This window comes from Poeciliopsis prolifica, unplaced genomic scaffold, assembly GCF_027474105.1.
Source record: "Poeciliopsis prolifica strain line A6 unplaced genomic scaffold, Auburn_PproV2 SCAFFOLD112, whole genome shotgun sequence".
Lineage (NCBI taxonomy): Eukaryota > Metazoa > Chordata > Actinopteri > Cyprinodontiformes > Poeciliidae > Poeciliopsis > Poeciliopsis prolifica.
In genome coordinates this window covers 633521-652624 of record NW_026562487.1, presented here as the reverse complement: position 1 = coordinate 652624, position 19104 = coordinate 633521, and the positions used below count along the sequence as shown (strand labels likewise).

The following is a 19104-nucleotide window of genomic DNA, read 5'->3' as shown; positions in this document are numbered from 1 at the left end:
CACTCCTCTCTCACAACTGTAGTCCGGTGGAAAGTAATCGTTTCGGGTCGTCGGGGAACCTGAGCCAGGCTAGCTCGCAGCTAAGCGAGACCGGCCATGAGAGCACCGGCGGCTCCGAACTGGAAGAGTCTTTCCACTCCTACCATAGCACCGGCTTACACCCGTCCACCAACGGCCAGCCGCGTCCCACCGGGCCTCCCGCCAACGGACACTCGACTGGCAGCGAGAAGGACGCAGACATTCAGTCCAACGAAGTACTGCAGAGTCTCAAGAGCGACGCATCAGAGAAAGAAGCACCAAAACTCCCAAGGTAACGTTGGGGTTTGAGTTTCTACTTTTTACTGAAGTGGAAGAGATCTGTGATGTTAACTCTCCATCTCAGATTCCATGATGGAGGCCAGCCGCTGCCTTTCTCCCCGTCTAGAGTTCGTTGGTTGAAAGCCATCAACAAAGTGAGAGTTCAGCTTCGGGAGGTAAAATCTTCTCTTTCAGTCGATTACTTCTTTTCCCAACACAAAGATGAAGTAAATGAACTTTGACTCTGGTTGAGTTTAACCTCTCTAGGTGTTTCACCATTTGCTAAAATGTTTGAAGTTTCTGCATAGTTTTTCTCTGATACCATTTTTACAATCAGTCTTAAATGGTAACGTTTTTAAAAGACTTTTAGCAGAGGTTTCGTATTTCAGTTGCTGCAGCCTGGATCCCCTGCATGTTATTGTTTACATATGGAAATATCACACATGCACTCAACTCTGGAGCCAAATGCAGAACAACTCTATTAAATAAATACTATTAGCTAATTTAAACACCTGCTCTACCGATGGTGTGTGTGTAGGTACCTTATACTGTATATTTATATTGTATTGACAACAATTAGTCTCTTTATCTTTCATATATTACAGGAACATTTAAGATTTAGCATGTTACGTTGAAACAGTTATTGAAATCTTTTACTCAATTAGTTACAGAAGAACAACACACAAAATTTATAGAAAACACATCAATTTTGCACTTAAGATGACGGGAAAAAGATCTTGTCTGTAAATATTATCCTTTGATACATTGAATGAATAAAAGTAAGAATTTGCTGCATTTCAGCCTCAGATTAGAAATTAGGCAGAAAATACGGAGAGAGAGGAAGAGGAGAGGAAGAGGAGAGGAAGAGAAGCTGCATCGAACGCGGTGGGAGGGAAACCATGATGCCTTTCTGAGGAAACGCCGCCTCCTCCCTCATCCTTCTCCTTTAAGTGAATGAAATTAAAGCTGTAGCTGTTAAATCGTCTGAAATGTAGCAAAACATCTTATGAAGCAACAAAAGGCTTCACTGATTCTCAGCATGTGGATCTGATTTATCCCCAACAAGGTAAGGTCTGTATTCACATTTTTACTTATTGGTGTTTTTAGCACAGTTAACATTTGGCGTCTGATTCATTCCCTGAAATCTGAAAAGTAAAGGACAAAGTAAGGACAGCTTTTTGTTTAAGGTACATTTAAATGTTTCCTTCCTTTTATTTTAAAACTCAGATTTTTTTTTTCATTTTTATATCAGCTTTAATTTAGTTTTCAGAAAAAACTGCATTTTTTCCTTCCTTCTTTTCACTATTTCGTCTCCTTTTCTTACTTCTTTCCCTCCTTCTTTTCATTCATCCGTCCTTATGCCATTTCTTCTTTGCTTTCTTTACTCTTTTTCCATCCTTCCCTCCTTCTTTCCTTTCTTCCCTCCATTTCATCCTTTCCTACTCCTTTCTTTGTTCCTTCTTTCTTTCCTCTCGTTCTTTCTTCCTTTCTTGCGTAACTGAAACTCTCAAACAGAAAATGACTAAATGATCTGCCATTAAATCAGGTTTTATTTAGTTTTCCTTCCCAGTAAAGTGTTGTACTTTAACTTCAGAGTGATCAGCTGTTGCAGCTGATTGACGTGACTTCAGGATTAAGAATCGTTTTGTCGTCTAATTGCTGCTCTGTCTCTCCAGAGCTGCTAATTACAGACAGCTAAGCAGCTGCTGGTTGTTACCTCCACAAATTTAGCTGAGATGTCAGTGAAAACTGGACTAGTTGTCTGATTTCTGCACTGTAAAGACTATAGTTGTCTCTGACTGAAATAGATCCTTCACTTGTCTGTAAAACAACAATTTATCCACCAAGTTGAATTATATTTTGGTAAATCTTTCATTGTTCTGCTCTTACTGTGGAAATAACCAGATATTTATGAAGACTGTTTAAAAAAACTAATTTTAGTTCAGAAAGTTGATGGATTCTGTGGACAAAAGCAAAAAACCTTGTAAATTTGTTGATTAGTAAGAAACGACCATTTTCCAAAGTTTCCTGACCAACATGGACTGAAAAGCCAAAATCACTGAAATCATGTTTTTTTTCCCCTTCAACATCAACAAAAAGATTTACTGTAGCTACTCTCAGTTGCAGAGCTCGCTGTTTTCCATGCGCTGGACCAGCTGACAACAAGCTCCACCTCCCAGGAATGTTCCCAAAGGACGACTGGTGGACAAGATGAAAATCCACTTCAGGTCTCCCCAAAAGGCCAAGCTGCAGACGAAGAGCTCAAAGAGTCCAGACTTGGGGGAAAGCTTGCACAGAAAGCCGCTGGGGATGGAAGATAATGCCCCTTGTAACGTTTCAGCAGCCAACTCTACCAGCAACAAAGCTAGCATAGCCTCAGTTGGGGAAAAGAGAGTATCTCAGCGCCAAGACGGCAGTGCAGCTGGGGATGATACCAAACATGGTGCACAGGAGAAGATGCCAGTTGAGGAAGCAGAGAAAGGTTCTGGTAACATAGTGGAGAACATCCTTAAAGAGCTGAAGGGTATCAATAAGATCCAGGAGGAAATATCTGATCTGAGGCAGTATTTAACGTCTGTGCGCGGCTCAGTGGATGAAGTATCCTGTTGTGTCGACGCAGTGCTCAGTGAAATAGGTGAGCTGTACTGCGGCGCTTCAGCCACACCTCAGCCGAGTCCGGTTCCTGAAACGGCACGTATCAGACGAGGAAGTCTGGGCAGACAGAACGCCGTCATGTGTCTCCACGAGAGAGATCCCAGTCCACTGTTGGATAACACCTTGTATGGAGAAGATTCAGGCTCTAGAGCGACTAAACATTGGCAAGAAGAGAACAAAACTGATGGTGTTCTCCGTCCATTTAGCTTTGACAACTTGGAGCAGAGTTCAAATCCTGACGTCTGCAACTCGGAACGTCATTGTGGACAAAACTACCAAAGCACCAGCTCTCTGTCATCGTCCTATAGCTCAAACTACCAAGAAGCAGGTTTTTCTTCTGGTGACACAGAATGCAATGTCTGGCGTTGGAGTGAAGAAGACATCTCCTCTTGTGGCCAAGACGGTTGGAAGAAGGAACCACCGTGTGTTGGAGTGGGATCTTCCCCAAACAGCAGTTCTGAGCACCTTTCTCTGTTGTTTGGACAGCAGTACCACTCTTCCTCAAGTTCTTCCAGTAAGGCTGCATGGAGGCCAACCGATGAAGCTGAGGAGGAAACCCTGGACTGTGACTGCGCTGCAAACTGTCCATATTCCCGAAGTTCTGGTTACCACACAACAGACGCCTGCGCAAACGACCTGGACAGCGAGCCATCGAGGAGCTTGAGCTGCTCTACCGTTCTGTTGACTGATTGCGATGACGGTTACCCGGCACAACATTCACCCTGCGATGAATATCCATCTTCTGCGGATACTCTTGATCTCGGGTCCGCTGAGAGTCTGGACAGGGAATGGACAGACCAGAGCCTTTCCAGAGGGGAAGTATTGGAATCATTATCACAAACATCTTCTGACATAGATTCAGAGACCATACCCCAAACCCCCATTGACAAGGTTGATGAAACAATGTTCAGCGAGGCTGTGGTCACTTTTAGTTCTGCTTTAAAAGGGGAAATGAGGAAGATTTCAGTGCCCAACCCTGAGGGAGTGACTGACTCTCACTTGTCTCCATCACCGGTTGGACGAGCCGGTGAACCCAATGAGAAGGAAGTTCACCAATTTACCTCTGCAATGCGGGACTGTGGGAGTAGTCAAACACATGACAAGACACCAGTTTCTCCACAAGAACTTCCCACTCCAACCAAGTATAAATTAGAATTGGCACAAAAACTGAGGAGAGCAGTGGAGAGTTGTCCAGCGTTGACGTAACCCCAAACCACAGTCCTGCAGTACGGCCGAAAAGTCTTCTGGACCCAATCAGCGAAAATGGTCCCACTGCTGAGGGAGACCAAGCGAAACCAACTGATCCCAGCCATAGAGAGCGAATTGCTAATTTTCAGCGCATATTGAGAGAAAAAAGACAGACACAGCGTCGACTCTCCAGATCCACTCAGGGTTCCTACGGGTCTCAGGGATCTCAGGGATCCCAATCGCAAGACGAATTCATCCCAGGTATCTCTAAAAATGCATTCAGGTTCTTCTTCTCTAACTTTAATTACAATGCCAGAAATTAGGGTTAGGTATTAATTGGTGTTTTGAAGATTTAATTTTTGGATAATCTGGGTGTGGGGATGAAAAATTGCATTTCAGCCAAAAATCACAATTGACCAACAAGTGAACGCAGAGTCTGATGCACTTGAATTTAAAAGAAAAATAATTTAAACCACTTTATGTGGTTTATATTCTCCATGATCTGTTTGTTTTTTCCCTTTTCAGAGTTTGGAAGAGAAGAAAATCAGGTTACACATAAAATATTTTAATTATTCGCCCATGTTTCTTTGTGGTGTTGTTTTATTTTTACTTGTTACCTCTAAAGAAAATAAAAATGTGTTTTATGTTTTATGTTGTGTGTGTTTTATGTTTTCATTTGTTTTGTTCACAAGTTTTACCACCAATGCCGGTTAGAAAGTATCTGCATTAAAATATTGGTTTCGATCTGAAAAGTAAGCCGATATCAACAACTGATAAATATTCCTCTACACTGTTATAAATCTGTATTTTTTAATATTTTGACCTGTGTGTGAATTTGCATGCTACCACTAGTCTGTCCCCACTGTGGAAAAATAAAGTATATTTTTGTTCTTTTTCTTCTTTTCGCCATCACCAGGATACCATATGTACAGCTACTGAGTTTAATAACTTAATGAGTTTTTTATGTGACATCAGAGAGGTTAACCTCAACCAGAACCGTTTCTCCTTTCCTCTCAAAATGTCTTCAACCTAAAATCTTTAAAATATTCCCACAGGTCAGAGATGTGGAGCCCAACAGCAGACAGGCCTGGGTCAAACCAGGGTAAGTTTTACCTTCTTATTACAAGTTTACTGATCACAGCTTGAATGCTTTGACCAGGAGGGAAGGAGTTTATGGTGCCAGTGCAGATCTAGTGGAGGTTTTCTGTGTTTTATGAGTTTCTGCCCTCATTATGTTGGCAGCGGTGGATCTGGCCTGTATGGAATCGACAGCATGCCAGATTTGCGTAAGAAGAAGCCCTTCCCCCTGGTCAGCGAGGTGGTCAGTACCGTTCATTCATTCTCTTCTATCTGTCATGTTATGTTGTTTGCTTCTTTGTCTTAGCTTTAAGTTTTTATTGTGAAACAGATGTTACAGCCTAGTTGATTTTCTTTTTTTTTTTTTTACTTTTGGGGGGATTTTATTGTAATCCATAAGGGGAACTAAGAAGAAAATCTTTGGGAACCATTGTGCAAACATATTAAAAACTTTTTAACAAAAACAAAGAGCTTCTGTGAAAGTAAACCCTTTTTAGCTATAAAAAAAAGTGAAAGGAAAAAGTTCACATTTGCATGTAAAAATGTAAACATGAACGTCTCTCCAGGATGAAGTCCTTCTTTGTCCACATTGGTAGAGGAAAAAATGAGCATTTTCTTATAAAAATGTAAAAGTAGCATCTCTAACTAAGAACAATGTCAAAAGGGCACAGAAACCATAAATACTTTATGACTTCCATGTACTATATGATCTTCAACATGTCAGTTTATTACCAGGCTGAATTAAAACAAATGTGTGTAGTGAAAAACGAATGCTAATTTTTCTCTCCCTCCTCTCCTAAACCTGAAACTATTCCCCCACAACTCTCTTGAATGCATTCTCTCTTCCTGGTCAGGCTATGGTAAGTTATAGACAGAGATGTCCCTCCCCTTTTCCTCCTCAGGTAAAAATAGATAAAGTACCAAACCGTAGAGGGTAATAAAACATTAGCAGCATGGTGCAGCGGTTTAATCTGGATAGAAACGTGCATGCACCCTGTCGGTCCTGGGTGACTCTTCTTCCTGCTTCATTTTATCAATTAAATATTGTTCACCAATCATTTCCTCACCCTGTGGCTTTCCTCACCTCTGTTAGTTAGAAACTCCAGGGCACTAACACAGTTCACATTGCAAAGTCACAACATATCACCAAGTATTGTGATCCAGTTTGCAGTAAAAATATCTTAGTTCACTTAAAATAAGACAAAACGAACCTATCAATAAGTCCTTTATTATAAGGAGTTATTGATAGGTTCGTTTTGTCTTATTTCAAGCGTATGATATTTGCACTAAAAACTAAACCAAATATACTTTGTAAGTAAGTGCTGCTTTCTGATTCAAGCTTCTGGTCTGAATTTTCTGTTGATCTGCTTCAAAACTAACAACACTCCGATGGGTTTGTTTCCTCCTTTAAGGGGTTGACTGATAAAAACCAAACTTTTCTAACCCTACTGACCTCTCCTCTAACCACCGTCACTCCAAACTGCTACAGCAATAAAAATGGACCTTTATTGGGTTTTTTTCTTTTTCGTGTGTGGCACATCAATTTGTTTACCGGATGCAAACTTATGCAAATGTCCCCCGTTCAGTCGCTCGTCCAAGCCAGAAAGGCAGGGATCGCCTCCGCCATGGCGGCACGATCCTCGGTCAAAGACGAGGAGCTGGTGAGTCAAACTGCTTTGCTGGTTTTTATTTTTATCTGCCTTTATTTCAGTATAGTTTTTAGAAAGACGAATCATTTACATTTTTTCAGTTGAAACTGGATATTTACATACACAAAGCATCCTTTTCCTCACAGTCTGAAGTTAAATCAGACCAAACTTTTCTTGTTTTAGCTTATAATTACCTCAATTATTTCAATTTGCTAAATTCAAAAGTTTACATACACTTGGTATGTAAACTTTTAAATACCATGGGTTTCCATAGACAAGCTTCTCATTGGTCAACTGACACATGTGAGTTAATTGGAGTCATTCTTGCTTTCTGGTTTGACTCAAAGGAAATTGGTCTTAGCTTAGAAGAAAGAGTCAAAAATGTTCATCTATATCTTCATCTACATAAACAGATACTCTCCATCCATTTGTAGAAAAACCACGTTTACAAGAAGACCCTGCAGGCGCTCATCTACCCCATTTCCTGCACGACGCCGCATAACTTTGAGGTGTGGACGGCCACCACTCCCACTTACTGCTATGAGTGTGAGGGGCTGCTGTGGGGAATCGCCCGCCAGGGCATGCGCTGCTCCGAGTGTGGCGTTAAGTGCCATGAAAAGTGCCAAGAGCTGCTTAATGCGGATTGTTTACAACGTGAGCATAGACAAGTTTCATGTTTCATGTTTACATCTGGAATCTCCAATTGGTGCACTGCATTCTGTCAGTTGGTGTTTTTAACTTTCTGGTGAATTTGCAGGCGCAGCTGAGAAAAGCTCCAAACACGGAGCAGAAGACCGGACCCAGAATATCATCATGGCCATGAAAGACAGGATGAAGATCCGAGAGAGGAACAAACCTGAGATCTTTGAGCTGATCAGAGAGGTCTTCGTCGTCACCAAAGCCATTCACGCTCAGCAAATGAAGACCATCAAGCAGAGCGTGTTGGACGGGACGTCAAAGTGGTCGGCCAAGATCACCATCACAGGTCTGATCAATACGTTTATTTAAAGCTTACCTCCTCAGTCTGCATAGCTTGATCTCTGTCTACGGTTATGTTTGTCTTTGTTGCAGTGGTTTGTGCGCAGGGGCTGCAAGCGAAAGACAAGACCGGTTCCAGTGACCCGTATGTGACCGTTCAGGTGGGGAAGACCAAGAAGAGAACCAAAACCATCTATGGGAACCTCAACCCCGTCTGGGAGGAAAAGTTCCACTTGTAAGTAAAGATTCATCTTGGTTTGGAAATCCAAACATGAAAAAGTTTTTTAAAATGCTTATTTTGTTTTAACAATGCCATTGGCAGTAAAAATTTATTTTCATTTATCCTATAAATATGGCCGCCCTTGAAGGGAAACGAATGGCTTAATAGCCAAGACGCATTGTTAGAACGGGAAATACTTTTTATGATAAGTTTGTATTGCTTAACTAATCTTTTCTTTTCTTACTTTAGCGAGTGCCATAATTCTTCAGATCGCATCAAAGTTCGTGTTTGGGACGAAGACGATGACATCAAGTCCAGAGTGAAGCAGCGTCTGAAGAGGGAGTCAGACGATTTCCTGGGTCAGAGTATCATCGAAGTTCGAACGCTGAGCGGAGAAATGGACGTCTGGTACAACCTGGGTCAGTACAGTGTGGAAAAATACAAATACAGAGGTTCACACAGAAACAAAAAGGGTCAAAAACAAGACAAATTAATCAGATTACCAATAAGAACAATGACAATACTGAGTTTTTGTAGCATTTTAGCATTAGCTTCTGCTAGAAATTCTCCTTTCTCCCCATTTTTTCCCCTCACAACATGAGATAATCAGCTGCAAATCAACCGTTCTGCTACATGTGAAAATTGCCCCTAATAATGCCCCTGTCAGGGCAAATAGCAGGCTGAGCCGCCGTTGCCCTGCCAGAATATTTCCATTAGTGCTGCAGAAACCGACTCCCTGCCATGGAGCTGCCATGTTAATGACCTGTAATTACAGAAAACAGATCATGTGTAACATGCAGCTCCAGAGCTGGAGCCGAGTTATGAATCAACAAGGACTGAATGTGTTTGCTGCAGAGAAACGGACGGACAAGTCGGCCGTGTCGGGAGCCATCCGCCTCCAGATCAACGTGGAGATCAAAGGAGAAGAGAAAGTGGCTCCGTACCACGTCCAGTACACCTGCCTGCACGAGGTACAGCGACAAACCAACCAGATGCTTTTACAAAATACGGAGAAGGATGTGGGCCACTGAGGAAGTCAGACGTTTGAGAAAAATGTCCAAATTCTGAGAAAATGTAGTTTTGAGAAAGTTAGAATATTGTGAAAGTCAGATTTTTGAAAAATAAAAGCAGAATTTAGGAAAAAAGTCAGACTTTTGATATTAATGTCAAAATTCCTAGAAAAATGTCAAAAATTTGAGGAAAAAAGTCAAATTTTATTGAAAAATATTCAATAAAATTTAGACTTTTTCTTAATATTGATAAAAAGTCTGAATTTTGAGAAATCAGAATTTTAAGTCATGCAACAAACTCATCTTCCATGAGTTTGTTGCGTTATTCATTTTAATCCTCTGGTTCTGAATTGCTTTCCTTCTGCAGAACCTGTTCCACTTTTCCACCGACGTTCTGGGTCAGGGTGCGGTTCGGATCCCCGAGGCCAGAGGAGACGACTCCTGGAAACTTTACTTTGATGACGTGGCGCAGGAGATAGTGGACGAGTTCGCAATGCGCTACGGGATCGAAGCCATTTACCAAGCCATGACGTGAGTCGCAGGCGCTCCCACTTCCTGTCTGTACAAATTAAAAGCCTGCAGCTGCATGTGGCTCTTCAGACCGAGGATGTTCAAAGTCTGGTTCGGGGGCCATTTGTGGACCCGGGATTGATTTTTCTTGTGTCCCCCCAATTATAAATTAAGACAAATCTACGACTTTTAAATCAAAATAATATAAACCACAATGTAACATCGAAAGCAGCAGCAGAAGTTATGTATCCAAGATTATTCAAACTTTTGTGCTAAAACACAATTTTTGTTGAAAGACGAATTCCCTTTAGCACAGAACGTATTCTAAACTTCCAAGTTTAATATGAATTCAATTTTAGCTTTTATTTTTAAGTGGAAGTTATGCTACCAATCTTAGCATAACTTTCATGGTTGCTTTTTGTTGTCGAGGTGTTTCCACTTTGTTGGCCCTTCTTGGCCTCCGTACATCCAAACCAACATTTTTCCTCCCCTAACTTTGACTGTGTCTCTGTTTCCAGACACTTTGCCTGCTTGTCCACTAAGTACATGTGTCCTGGGGTTCCTGCAGTGATGAGCAGCCTGCTGGCTAATATCAATGCTTTCTACGCCCACACTACCGCCTCCACCAATGTGTCCGCCTCCGACCGTTTCGCTGCTTCCAACTTTGGGGTTCGTACAGCTGTGACACGAACAACAACGCCTGCGTTCTTCTCTTCTCTCTGCCTTTTTCAGCGTTTCTCCCTGTGATTAATTTTACATTTATTTCCTCTTTCCTCACAATGCAGAAGGAGCGTTTTGTCAAGCTTTTAGACCAGCTTCACAACTCCTTACGTATTGATCTCTCCACCTATCGGGTAAGTTTTATTTATGAAACGCCTCAAAGATGATTAAAAATCACATGTTGGAATATTTTCACTCAGAAAGGTAAATATGCTTACATGTGAAATCATTTGCATTCCAAACACTAAACTCTTGGTTGCACAATGTGAGAAATTAGCTAGAAAGTAAAATTTATTGATATTGAACAAAATGTTCTTGTGATATTTTTCTATTTCTATTATATTATTTGAAAATTGCCTCAAAACAACAACGTTTATCGCAATAACTTTACCCTCCAGTGCATTAAATTCATGTTTTTTCTGTGCAGAACCATTTTCCTGCCAGCAGCAAAGATCGGCTGCAGGATTTGAAATCAACCGTGGATCTTCTGACCAGCATCACTTTCAGGATGAAGGTACAAAACACCCTAAACTCCTACGTTTCTCCATTTTTATGCTTCACATTAAGTTAGTTTCTTTATTTACTTATTTTTTCCAGGTATTTTGCTCTTTAACATCTTAGCTTCTTCTGTTCGTCGGCTCCAATATGGCCGACTTCACACCGGGTTTTCTGTATTTATTCTAACAAGAGGAAAAATTAACCTGTCAGTTACTGGTTGCGACAGAAATGGCAAGAGGAAACTGGATAATAGTTTTTCAGATAATTAAAACAACAAACTAAATAATCGGTGATTTAGACTGAAACGTTTATATTGTGATGAGATTTTGTAGAATTTCTTTCCAAACAGGACGTTGACGGTGGATCGGTTCCTCTCTAGCTGAACTGGTTTTGGATCTCCTGAAGCTGACAAACCTCCTGTTGTAACTTGATGTTGTTGTTTTTTCTCTGCCTGGCGTTCAGGTCCAGGAGTTGCAGTCTCCGCCCAGAGCCAGCCAGGTGGTGAGGGACTGCGTTAAAGCCTGCCTCAACTCCACCTACGACTACATCTTCAACAACTGCCACGAACTCTACAGCAGGCAGTACCAGCCTGCAGACGCAGTGAGTGATGCATTATGGGGATTCTGTTGGATTTATGGCTGTTTTTTGTTTGATTTGGTGAAGTTGTGGTTTAATTTCTGTAACCCAGAACAAGGAGGAGCTCCCCCTAGAGGAGCAGGGCCCCAGCATCAAGAACCTGGACTTCTGGCCCAAACTCATCATGCTGATCGTCTCCATCATAGAGGAGGACAGGAACTCCTACACACCTGTGCTCAATCAGTCAGTCGTCCGTTTCAATCGGTTTTTCCCCAGAATGTTTTTGATTTCTGAGTGAAACGTTTTCCTTCTCCAGGTTTCCACAGGAACTGAGCGTAGGAAAAGTTTCAGCTGAAGTCATGTGGACGTTGTTTGCTCAGGACATGAAGTACGCTCTGGAAGGTTGGTCTTTAGATCCTTTCATGATTCCTTTTGTTAAATTATACTCAAATTCAGTTAAACTGTGCAGGATATCTTTTCTCAATTAATCATTATCAGAACTACACAGAATAAAACATATTCAATATATATTCAGACCTGTAATTACTGTAATTGCCTTTAAAATGAAAACAGTTTTTCTTTTAATTTGTGGTATATTTTATATTCACTCAGTTCAAATTCTTTAAAGGAATAAAATGTTTTTCTTATTTAAAAATTATTCAAATTATTATCTTTTCTGTTAATGTATTTTTAACATTTTATAGAAAAGGCTTAAGTTAGCACAGCTTGTTGTGAATGCTAAGGCTAGTTAGCATGGCCATCGGTGGATAAGTTGTACCTGAGGATGATTGACAGCGCTAAGTCCCTCCTCCTGCCTCTGATTTGTTATTTTTGGTGCATTTCTTCAATAGTAGCTCAGGGAAGAGGTGGAAATTGTTCTTCTCACAGATTATCTGTGGTGACAGTTTGAGCAAATATGTAAAAAAAAAAATTTTAATAAAACTTACATTTTGAAGCATTAATTGTATTATTAAAGGCAGGATTGTTTGGTTTATAAATATTGTTTTCTCCTTTTCTACAGAGCATGAGAAGCACAGACTGTGTAAAAGCACCGACTACATGAACCTGCACTTTAAAGTCAAGTGGCTCTACAATGAATACGTCAAGGAGCTTCCGATCTTTAAGGATGTCGTTCCTGATTATCCATCGTAAGACTGAAAACGTTTTGAACGCAGGAGAAACGTGGGCAGGTCAGTGCTAACAGTCGATTTTCTGTTCCAGTTGGTTTGTGCAGTTCGTTCTGCAGTGGTTGGATGAAAACGAGGACGTGTCGATGGAGTTCATGAACGGAGCGCTGGAGAGAGACAAGAAAGACGGAGTAGGAACATTCAGCTGTCATATCTCTGTTTTCACCAGTAACGGCTGTTTCTACACTGAAACCCAATGTGATTTAGTTCCAGCAGACGTCGGAGCACGCGCTGTTCTCCTGCTCCGTGGTGGACATCTTCACCCAGCTCAACCAGAGCTTTGAGATCATCAAGAAGCTGGAATGCCCCGACCCCAGCGTCATGGCTCACTACAGCCGCCGCTTCTCCAAGGTAAAAAACCTTTATTTGTGATTCCTTTAATATTCTCTTTATTAGTGATGCTGATATTCATGTTTTCTTTTAAAATTACTTTTTCATCCATCGATTGGAAACAGAAACTATTAAAAACCAAATAATACTCCAATGTTTCAGTGTCTTTCTCCACTTTACCAGCAGCAATTTGCTTTGAGCAGATTTATTTACACTGATTGTCTTGTTAATTTGTTGAAATACACTTTGATCACAAAGTGTTGAGTAGCAGTGATGAGCACCACTAAATAAAAAAATTGCTGTGCTAACCATAGATATTAGTTCTGCTAATGCTAAAGTACTTTGCTTACATGGTATTTAGCAGAAGCTAATGCTGAATGCTACACCAACATGTTATTTAGTGGAAATCGAGGCTAAAATATTTACCAGAAGCTAACACTAAAGCCAAACACCAACATGCTATACCAAAATGGTATTTATATATTAAGGAGATGTACCAACATCGTATTTACTGACAGCTATCGCAGGATGCTAGGCTAACACTGTAGAAGCTAATGCTAAAGCGCTATGCTAACATAATATTTGGCAGAAGATGATGCTAACCACTATCCCAACATGATATTTTCAGGCTAAAGAACTGTAGCAACATGACATTTAGTGGCTAAATGAACATTTATTAGCACATTACAGATTTCTGGACCGATTCTTTGACTTCTCATTTCTTGCAGACAATCGCCAAAGTTCTCCTGCAGTACAGTGCCATCCTGACCAAGAGCTTTCCTTCTTATATTGACAAGGAGAAGATTGTAAGTTGTTCAGTTTTTTGTCATAGAACACATTCTTATAATGAATATTTATTTTAAATGAGTAGCTGTGAGTGCTGTTGATGAATCTGCTCATGCCCTCCTGCAGCCCTGTGTCCTCATGAACAACGTGCAGCAGCTGAGAATCCAGCTGGAGAAAATGTTTGAGTCAATGGGGGCCAAGCAGGTGAGTCAAATGGGAAACAGGTCAGGTTGGAAGGCTTTAGGAGTACAAAACATTAAAAATGTTGTTGATCCGCATTCGAATTTGCTCCTTCTGTGTCAGACTGCAACAGAGGAAGCGCGGGTATGTACGTTAGCGCTAGCTTGGATTGTTTGGTAGATGAAGGGAGTCGTTGGATTGGTTCTGGGCTGTAGTCACTGGAGTTTTAGTGTTTGGGTTTTGGTTCAGTTCTGGTTGGTTTTTGGTTGGATTGTAGGTTAGCTTGCAGATCAACACATTTATTTACTTTACAATTAAAGCAAGACGAAATCACAGAGGAGGAGGAGGAGGAAGCAGGAGAAGAGGAGGTAGGTTTGGGTCACAGTCTGCTCAGGGCGGATGTTTCTCTTTATAAAACTCATCTACACTGACTGTTTGTATCTGCCTGGAACAGCAGGTTGTTGCAGAGGATGAGGAGCCAAAACCGTTGGTGGGTGGATCGTTGACTAGACGGTAGTAGCTAGTCTGTAGGAGTCGTCCCAGAGCTGTAGAGTTCTTTAGCTTCTGCTTTTTATGCTCAAACGTTGATGCTTTGCAGTTTGCTGGTACCAGTAGTTTTTTCTCACTAGCTGCAGTTGTAGAAGCTCATGGAAAATCCAAATCCAGTTTTTATTTCATGTTGTTTTATCACCTTGACAAAATTGGCAATAAACACAGAAAAAAAAACTAATTAATGTGCAACAAAATGAGAACTTCCTCAACTTATTTGACGACGTAGTTTGATATAAATTACTTTATCAATCTGTAGAGATGAAATTGATAAGAAATTAGTGATAGATTCCAGTTTTGACATCATATCAATTTGATTTGTTATTGATTGTTAGGAAATGCACTATGTTAAAATCATATAAAAGAAAATTAAGGCTGCCTTGGAAAATACAAATCACTGTTAAATTAATATTTTAATGTGCAATTCAAAAGTTTTTGTGCGGACAAATCTGCAGGTTTTCCTTTATAGGAAGAATAATCTAAGACTTAATGCATCTCAAACTGTGAAAAAACTGATATTCAGCTCATATATCTTTCTGAAATTAGTTTTGTTTCATTTTAAGTGTCCAAATGTACTTGAACAATAAACTAGACCAAAAATAAATGGTAATATTTTGTTTTTCTCTGATAGTATCCACGTTTTAACTCAATATAAAGTCAGTTCTTGTAATTGTGGCTGGAGAAAGACATTCTCTACCTTTTCTCTGCTTTTCTAGCTGAAGAACAGCGCGCTAGCATGGCAGGCAAGTCCACTGCATATGCAAACATGTAAAACATGACTGCATATATGTCTTAAAAATAACTTTAAAAAACCACTGCACAATTATCTGAATGAAGCAACGAGACAAAACCTTTGTTGCCTCTTTACTGCAACTCCTAGTTTGAAGGAAGTGAGGAAGAGGAGGAAGTTAAAGAGGAAGGGGAGGAAATGGAGGCAGAGGTTTGTTGCAGTTGAAAGTGGTTTTTAACATCCTTCATTCTCCAAATCCAAAGTCATTTCCAAAGATTTTCCCCAAACTGAAACGAAAACATCCAACATGGTGGAGTTTTGTTGTCTGGTTTGATTCTCATCTGTGAGGATTTCCTCTTTAGATTAGCAGCATTTTCCCTTATTTCCCATAAAAGCGCCACTTTCACGTCACCTTCAACTGTATTTTTTCATTTTAAAAACTTTATTTTGTTCCTTTTCTAAACCATGTGTGATAGACTGAGAAGAAGAGGTGGTTAAACATGTTATCTTGGATTAAATCACCTTAATATTCACCAAAAGTCCAGAAATCATTTGGATTTATACAGCTCCTCCACCTCTTCAGGACAGTTGACACTGTTTGTGTTTTTTTATATCTCTAACAATTTTCTGACTCAAAGATGGACGAACCGTTTGAGAAGGTAGGCACAAGCAGAATATCCTAAATTAGATTCTTAATATGCAATTTTCCACTTGATGAGTGTCAAAATGGGGCATTTCATCCAAAATGTCTTGTTTTACCTCCCAACTTTCTGCCACATAGAGAGAAAATGCATGTGAGGATCATGAGGTGAGTTCATGCGTGTTACAGGAGGTGAACTGTAACATGCATGTTATTATGAGTAGAAATGCAAACTACACCAACAAGGTGTTTTAACGGACTCGTAATGCAACCGTAGACTCTCAGGTGTTTTGTAATAATTCAGCTTTAGAAGTAATTAGCTTCCAGGTTCTGAGTCGCAGTAAAATCCCAAAACTTCCCAGTTTTATTTCCCTTTTTCTTTCTCTAAAAACCTTTGTCAGCCTTTTGAACTTGAGGGTTTTCTCTCCTCCAGATGGACACGGAGGCCAGCGCCTGCTCAACGACCTGCAGGTTCGGCTCAACAACGTTCTGGACGACCTCAGCAGCACGTTTGGGAACAGGTACGCCGCCCTCACACCCCCAGTTTCCCCCACTTTGTCCCAGGCATTACTCTGGCTTTTCTTCTCCTGCAGCTTCCAGAGCCGCATCACCGACTGCATGCGGCAGATGGGCGTCGTCTGCTGTACCAGATCAAAGGACCGCTCAACGAAAACACCAAGAACCAGTGGAGGGCGACTCGGACAACATGCTGCGGCCGCTCATGGACTTCCTGGATGCTCAGTGGGTTCAGTGGGATTTCCCCAAACACGGCTCGTCCGTCGGCGTGTGTGTGAACGTCTTGTTTTTTTGCAGATTTAACGCTGTTCGCCACGGTGTGTGAGAAAACCGTCCTGAAGCGCGTTCTGAAGGAGCTGTGGAGGATCGTGATGACCACCTGGAGAAGAACATCGTCCGCCGCAAGGGAACGACACCTTGGTGAGTCTGACGCTCGTCTCCGTCACTGGACAGGTTTCCATCCAGATGGTTTTGAAATGTTGTCAAAAAGTGTGAATTACATAACAAAAACACAATCTTACCAAATATTTTTGATCTATTGTCAGTGAAACTATCGTAGAAGCTTGTTTTAAGTCAATAATTTCTTAATATTGCTGATCAAATTTGATTATTTCACCTAAATCAAAATATTTTGCAATATTACAAGGGACATATAATCAGACTAAAATCTCATTTTATTTCAATAATTTTGGGCAAAATAATGTAATGAACTTATTTTGTGTAGGAGATTATTTCACTTATAACAAAACATTTTTCCTTAAATTAAATAATCTGCCAACTACTTTTTTTTAATCAATATTAAGGAATTATCGACTTAAAACAAGCTTCTTCTTCTGATAAGTTTACTATTAAGTTACTTTTGTCTTATTTAAAATGTGCTGAGATATTTTAAATTCAAATTCAAACATACTTTTATTGATCCCAAAAGAAAGTTAAATGTTGTAATTCACATTCATCAAATTTTCACTAGAAACTAGAGCAAAAATACTTGGTAAGAGTTTATGGTTTTGCAGTGTAATTTACATTTTCTTTTATACATTATTATTAAAAATTTGCTCAAAATTTGAATCACAGCTGGATGGAAACATGGCTGCCATTTTGAAATGGATCAACTCGTAATTGTGTCAGATGATGAGATGTAAACATTTTGACAGACGTGACCAAACACAAAAAATATTTTTATGCATTATGTTTTAAAAATGATGACTGTGGCATATTCAGTTTAATTATTATTCAACAAACTGAACATCATCCAATCACATATAGAGCAGATAAATAACTCACTTATGTATAACATGAGTTTTATCGATGCTTTTTTTCCATCTCCATCAAACTTTACTAATATGATACTTAAAATTGAAACAAGGCTTCTGAAAACTAAAAGAATCATTCATTTTTCTGTTTTTCCTGAAGGGAGCACAGATCCTTTCTGCTGCTAAAGAACTGGGACACCTTTCCAAACTGAAGGTATCAGGTTGCCTTGAGTTTGCTTTCTCCTGTGAATTGGTCTAGTCAAAGTCCTGTTTGGGTTGTTTAGGATCACATGGCAGGAGACGCTAAAAGCCTGACGCCCAGGCAGTGTGCCGTCATGATGTGGCTCTGGATACCATCAAGGTGAGAGCGAAACGTTGACCTCTGGTCAAACAGAAAAGTACAATTCATTCACATTTTAAGAGTCTTTTAGTTGATTAACTAAAAGTCAGATTAACTCCACTTTAAGTTTAATCATTCAGGTTGTAGAACGCTGAGTCCTCTCTTTTGTTTCCTACGCAGCATACTTCATGCGGGCGGGAACGGCTTGAAGAAGACTTTCCTGGAGAAGAGCGCTGAGCTTCGTCGCTCCGCCACGCTCTGTCGCTCTAACACCCAGACCACCGACACGCTCATCAAAACCTTCGTGACCACGCAGCATTCACAGGGTAGATCCAAAACGCCTCAAAGGAGATTAAATACGGGAGAGTTTCAGATTCCTCGCTGCTTTTATCTCCTGGATTTGGTTGTTTAAGTTGCTGTCTTGTTTTATCTCCTGCTGCCTCTGTGCCAGTGCACAATGGGAAGGGTATTAGGTTAACCCCTAATGAGAAAATCCAGCCAGCAGGGGTAGGTCTCCATGAAATCATCATCAGCCCAACTTCCCTTCATCGTTTTCTCTCTTCTGTTTTGTGAAACCTGCGTTTCCGTCGCATGACTCTATAAAACGTGGTTTTTCTTTGCCTGCATTGGACCAAATGTTGTTTGTGTTAAACCAGGCTCAGCTGTGGACAAAACCCATCGGAGAGGTTTCCCTGCAGATTGAGCTGTACACTCATCCCAAAGCGGAGAGCGAAGTTACTCTCAAAGGTCCGTTTGGGCTCATTTTGAACCAATGAAATCAAAGCTGGAGCATTTTAGTGTCATTTCTGTTTAAATGTTTGTGTCATTGATGCAGTGATTGCAGCCAGTGATTTGAAGTGGCAGACGTCTGGGATGTTCAGACCCTTCGTGGAAGTCACGATGATCGGGCCGCACCTCAGCGACAAGAAGCGCCGATTTCAGACCAAATCCAAGAACAACAGCTGGTCTCCCAAATACAACGAGACCTTTCACTTGTAAGTTCAAACCAAACGTCGTGACACATTTAGGATTTGAAGCTCTTTTAATTCTGACTTCATAAACTGTTGGTTACATAAAACAAAGTCCTTGTGAAATTACTGGACAATGTCAGCTAATGCGCTAGCAGCACAGCTAATTGTTCATTTAGTGTTTCTGCTAAACATTTAGTGAACTTCCTCAAATTTAACTTTCCAAATAAAATCTGGATTTATTTTA

The 19104-nt window shown here is 40.5% G+C and overlaps 1 protein-coding gene across 1 annotated transcript in view; it reads left to right on the top strand.

The window, feature by feature from the left end:
* LOC129354558 (protein unc-13 homolog B-like) overlaps positions 1–19104 on the top strand; it is a 53177-nt gene that overhangs the window by 12237 nt on the left and 21836 nt on the right. The window contains exons 2-23 of the mRNA XM_055024020.1: positions 23–310; positions 383–473; positions 5196–5242; positions 5383–5461; positions 6804–6878; positions 7301–7520; positions 7624–7851; positions 7938–8079; positions 8314–8483; positions 8920–9035; positions 9442–9605; positions 10103–10253; positions 10370–10438; positions 10732–10818; positions 11265–11402; positions 11491–11621; positions 11695–11780; positions 12400–12526; positions 12600–12696; positions 12773–12916; positions 13624–13701; positions 13808–13885. Of these exons, the coding sequence (XP_054879995.1) occupies positions 23–310; positions 383–473; positions 5196–5242; positions 5383–5461; positions 6804–6878; positions 7301–7520; positions 7624–7851; positions 7938–8079; positions 8314–8483; positions 8920–9035; positions 9442–9605; positions 10103–10253; positions 10370–10438; positions 10732–10818; positions 11265–11402; positions 11491–11621; positions 11695–11780; positions 12400–12526; positions 12600–12696; positions 12773–12916; positions 13624–13701; positions 13808–13885 (2806 nt within the window). The remainder of the gene's footprint in view (positions 1–22; positions 311–382; positions 474–5195; positions 5243–5382; positions 5462–6803; positions 6879–7300; positions 7521–7623; positions 7852–7937; positions 8080–8313; positions 8484–8919; positions 9036–9441; positions 9606–10102; positions 10254–10369; positions 10439–10731; positions 10819–11264; positions 11403–11490; positions 11622–11694; positions 11781–12399; positions 12527–12599; positions 12697–12772; positions 12917–13623; positions 13702–13807; positions 13886–19104) is intronic.